Source organism: Alosa pseudoharengus, unplaced genomic scaffold, assembly GCF_046254945.1.
Source record: "Alosa pseudoharengus isolate Yale_2024_CS ecotype anadromous, Long Island Sound unplaced genomic scaffold, YU_APseudo_1.1 YU_APseudo_1.1_scf_5, whole genome shotgun sequence".
Lineage (NCBI taxonomy): Eukaryota > Metazoa > Chordata > Actinopteri > Clupeiformes > Clupeidae > Alosa > Alosa pseudoharengus.
The window spans coordinates 10,505,959-10,510,958 of NW_027468837.1; the positions used below are offsets into that span (position 1 = coordinate 10,505,959).

Here is a 5,000-nt window from a genome sequence, read left to right on the forward strand (position 1 = left end):
TGAACAGATCATTTACATTGTTATAAGGGGTTATTTGCAGTGAGCTACTACCCCTGCCTAAGATACCCCTGTCTATGTAAAAACATAGTGCAGTGTTGATTTGTTTAGGCTATAAAATAAGGTTTATAAGATTTCATTTTTTCCAGCCTCAGTAAATGACACGTTAAGGTGAGTTTAACAGGTGCAACCTTTACATTCAGGGGTGTAGTGGTAAAATAAGAGTAAGTAAACTATGAATTCTGTGATCTCGGTGAGGTGGACTGTGCCATGCGGTATCGGATTTTTAAAAAAGGCATTCAGAACATGTTTGATGATGATGAAGGTTATTGTTCAATGTTTATAACAATACCTGTGGTATTAAATGGTTCCTAAAGTGTTGATGAGTGTACATATTGTGAATGTGGATAATACAGTGTGATTTTTGTGAAAAGTTGCATTTGGTGAATAAACTCTTTTGAGAAGTGGATAAACTCTATTTCTGAAATTTCAGGTGGATAAACTGTGTCTACTTACATTTAGCCTCCACTACATCCCTTACATTGTTCAAAGCTTGCTCAGGAGCTAGACTTACTCCACTGATGTAGTATGTGATGAGATTAAACTCCCAATATACTTGCTTAAAATGAGTTAAATATAACAATGTGTAGGTTGTTATACGCTGTATTGTAATATGCTATCAGTGCATGTAAGTCAATTTATCAATTAGTTTCCACAAGTGAAGCTATTTTTCAAAATTTTCCTCACGGGGGAGCATGCCCCTGAACCCCCCTAGCCTTTGGGAGGCCCAAAAGTATGTTATGTCATGGGGCCCAAATTCTCCAGCAGCACTCAATCAATAATTGCCATTTTTGTAATATATATGACCACCTGTTTTTGAATGTGATATCTGACTGGCAAAGTATGTGAGACAGCAAGGGTGTGAGTGTGTGTGAGAGAGAGTGTGTACACATACTTTATTTGCATTTATGTGTAGGGGTGCATAAGCAATCTTTTTGTCTGGGTATGTCTGACCAGGTGCCCCCAGGTTTTTCTCAACATATATTGTCAGCAGCTGAGGAATGCTTACATGGTCCCCTGATAAGACTTCACTAGCCTTGGCGCTTGAGTTAGGAGTGAGGGTTAGGCTGTGATTGTGTATGTGTGTGTGTGTGACTGTGTGTGTGTGTGTGTGTGTGTGTGTGTGTGTGTGTGTGAGGAGTGAGGGTTAGGCTGCAATTGTGTGTGTGTGTGTGTGTGTGTGTGTGTGTGTGTGTGTGTGTGTGTGTGTGTGTGTGTGAGTGTGTGTGTGTTAGGAGTGAGGGTTAGGCTGCAATTGTGTGTGTGTGTGTGTGTGTGTGTGTGTGTGTGTGTGTGTGTGTGTGTGTTAGGAGTGAGGGTTAGGCTGCAATTGTGTGTGTGTGTGTGTGTGTGTGTGTGTGTGTGTGTGTGTGTGTGTGTGTGTTAGGAGTGAGGGTTAGGCTGTGATAAGATGCTTTGTACCTCTGCATCATATAAGTCAGGCTGTGCCAGAACAGTTCTTGATAATGATTATTATCAACCTGCTGATGTTTATTAAAAGTGCAATCTTCGTTGGTCAGGGGTCTGGAATGTGTTTTTGCTAATTAAAGCATAGATGAAACACTTTCGGGGAGTCAGAGTTTGCTGATAAAACTTTTTTTTTCATGGACATAGCTCTGACCTTACTTTTCAGGACCACAGCACAAATGTGGGAACTTTTACATGTACTGTAGATTTTCAGACATACAGTAAGCCCCACTCTGAGTGTGTGCTCTAGCTGCATGTGGCGCCATTCTTGACTTTCTCTAGCACCTGTCTCCTTGATAGATGTGGGGATGTGCACGTTTTCTTATCTCTGTTGAACTTAAAGACCTCTCTCTACTTTCTTCAACTGACCAGGTTAGGGGAGAAGGTTTACACTGATTAGATGTACTTTGTCCCCACTTAAGTGGCCCATGTTTCGTTAAGGGTGTGTGTGTGTGTCTGTGTGTTTCTAAATCATAAAACACAGTTATCGCACCTTTGTGAGGACAGGAACAAGTGGAACACCTGTGACTGCACTCGGTGACTCTACTCACTCTGCACCATTGAATGACTGTGCTCTGTGTCCTGACACCTCTCATAAAGTACGTGTCCACTTGGGACAGTTCACAGTAGAGGTCATGTTCACAGTACAACACTACCCAGGGCATTCACATCCATGTTACTAGTGTCGGTCCCCTGGTCCTAATTCTGTCTATTGACTGGCATGATAATAATTTGAATGGCAAAACAGTGTGTCTCCCATTGTCTGTTCCTGTCACTACCCTAGTCTCATTTTCTTGATGTGATCAAACCTGTATTTCTATATTCAGCCTTCAGGCTGTTATACCTCAAGCTAGTTACAGTTAGGATCTATAAAAAATGAAAGCGTCTCAGAGTTCTTTGTGTCAAATGTACATTTGCATTGATTGCTTTAGGTCATGGGCCCCAAATTCTCCAGCAGCATTGCTTATTTTCCAAGGTATTATAGGTAAATAGGCTTGACTGTTGATTGGCCACTGTGTAAAATCCACTACCTATAGCACTAGGAATTTCACATATCTCCTGTATATACAGTTGAGGTCATAAGTTTATGAACCCATGCTAAAGTTGACTAAAAAGAGGAATAAAAAAATCATCTTTTGGAAATTGATCTTAATGCCTTAAGTAAAAAAACATACTCTTCACCATATCTCACGATTGGCATGGGGTACTTTCCATAAGATTATCTCTCAATGCGAATCAAACCAGCTATTAGGCTAACTGAAATAAAATCATGCCAATCTCTAGGTATTGTCAAGGGTGATGATGTGGGGCTATTTTAATTCCAAAGGCAAAGGGAACTTTATCAGGATGCATAGTACCCTGGATCCATGAAATAACTGGCCTTTAAAAATAAAAATCTGCCTGCCTCTATGGGAATTTAACATAGGGGTGTGTATACTTATGCCTCCTGTATTTTAAGTAAGAACATTTATTTATTTATGATACATTATTCATTCACAAAGAAAATTGCTGTCCTTAAAGGTTGGATATTTCCTCTTTCTTTTATTTAAGGCATTCATATTTCCTCATTCTTTTATTTAAGGCATTCAATTACCAAATCCATCCGAATCCATGGTGACCCTGCTTGTTTTATATTGTTTTATATTGTTTGTATCCGTGACTTGTCCTTTGACTAAAATTGTATGTTACAAACAACATTTCAAAGAAGGATGTGTCCCAGTTCAAAGCAGGGCCGTTGGAGTGAGGGAGAAAGTGGATCTGACTACCCAATGTTCTGAAGAAGGGAAGGCCATTGAGAAAGCCTCCATAAATAGTAATACTACTTTGACACATGAGTGTTTAGGTTTGGGGGGGGGGGGGGGTAAAATGATTTAGAGTGGACGAGTGTCTATTGAACTGCATGGGAAGTGATGCACTGCTGTGTCGTCTCCTCTCCCCGTCTCCAGTGCTGTGCCTGGGCACCAAGAATGGACTGAGCCTGACCGGCTCCACGGAGGAGCAGTACAAACGCCTCAAGGACATGTACACCGACTGCGAGATCGTCATGGGCAACCTGGAGATCACGCACATGGAACACAGCCGCAACTTCTCTTTCCTCCAGGTGAGACTGGAATGGGAAAGGGCTTGTGCTTTTAGCATGGGAGAGTGCGTCCACTCAGCAGATTCACTCTGAGGTGATGTTAGGGGAGCTCAACTTGTGAAACCACAATTCCTCATGGTGTGACTATAAGGACATCGCTGTGAGAGATGATTGGGTAACACTTTATTTGGATAGTCCGTCCACAGAGACTTAACAGATCACCTCTAAAGGTTCAAGTTCAGTATGTGAAAGCGTTTAAAATTCACGGCAATTTAAAGCGATTTTGTTTTTCTTCGCCTTTCCTTTGATGTCATGCCTTTCTTGAACCCCTTCTTATGCCAGCTGACATTCTGAACGATTAGGCACAGCTTCTGGGGGACAAGTACTTTTTAAACAATCCCAGAATGAACATGTAAAGATGAAAAAAAGTCTTAAAGCTGAATGTCAGTTTAGAATAGTTTTGTCTTGTCTGTCTTGTCTGATCTAATCTGTTGTGCACTTGTTTTTTTTCCACCAGTCTATCAGGGAGGTGACTGGGTACGTACTGATTGCCCTTAACCAGTTCAGCCGGCTGCCGCTGGACCACCTGCGAGTGATCCGTGGCACCTCCCTGTACGAGGGCAGGTATGCGCTGGCTCTGCTGGTGAACTACCAGAAGGACGGGGTGTATGGGCTGAAGGAACTGGGTCTCACACACTTCACTGGTATGTGCACACACCTACACACGTATATGTAAGCGAGCATCCATGCACAGAGGCTTATGCACATACACATACATGCTTACCATCACATCAACCCACACCCTCATCCATCTACACTCACCATACACAGACAGAGTGTGTGTGTGTGTGTGTGTCTGTGTGTGTGTGTGTGTGTGTGTGTGTGTGTGTGTGTGTCTGTGTGTATGTGTGTGTGTGTGTCTGTGTGTGTGTGTGTGTGTGTGTCTGTGTGTGTGTTTGTGTGTGCATCTGTGTGTGTGTGTGTGTGTGTGTGTGTGTGTGTGTGTGTGTGTGTGTGTGTGTGTGTTTCCCTAGCAGACGGCTCAGGTAGGTATAACCGTTGGGATTCTCACACCCACTGAGTGAGGCCACACCCCAGACATGTCATCCATGATAGACAGATCACAGGGGCTTTGGGGGAAAAAGGTCATGACTGGGTGGGTTGGTATGTGTGTCTAACTGACACATACTCAGGAAAAGTCTTAACATTTTACTTTGTGTAGGAGTAAAGTGATCAGATCAGACCCAAACACTCTCTCTTACACACACACACACACACACACACACACACACACACACACACACACACACACACACACACACACACACACTCACACATGCACGTCTGCACACACATATACACACAGAAACACAGAGAGAGACATTTACACACACAC

At 42.6% G+C, this 5,000-nt stretch overlaps 1 protein-coding gene across 4 annotated transcripts in view; it reads left to right on the top strand.

Annotated features, from left to right (window-relative positions):
* Positions 1–5,000, top strand: part of erbb3a (erb-b2 receptor tyrosine kinase 3a) — a 24,371-nt gene that overhangs the window by 6,086 nt on the left and 13,285 nt on the right. For 2 of the 4 annotated variants that reach the window (XM_076268974.1, XM_076268975.1), the window contains exons 2-4: positions 3,245–3,337; positions 3,471–3,625; positions 4,122–4,308. In XM_076268974.1, the coding sequence (XP_076125089.1) occupies positions 3,245–3,337; positions 3,471–3,625; positions 4,122–4,308 (435 nt within the window). The remainder of the gene's footprint in view (positions 1–3,244; positions 3,338–3,470; positions 3,626–4,121; positions 4,309–5,000) is intronic. The other 2 variants (XM_076268976.1, XM_076268977.1) reach the window with 1 other exon arrangement.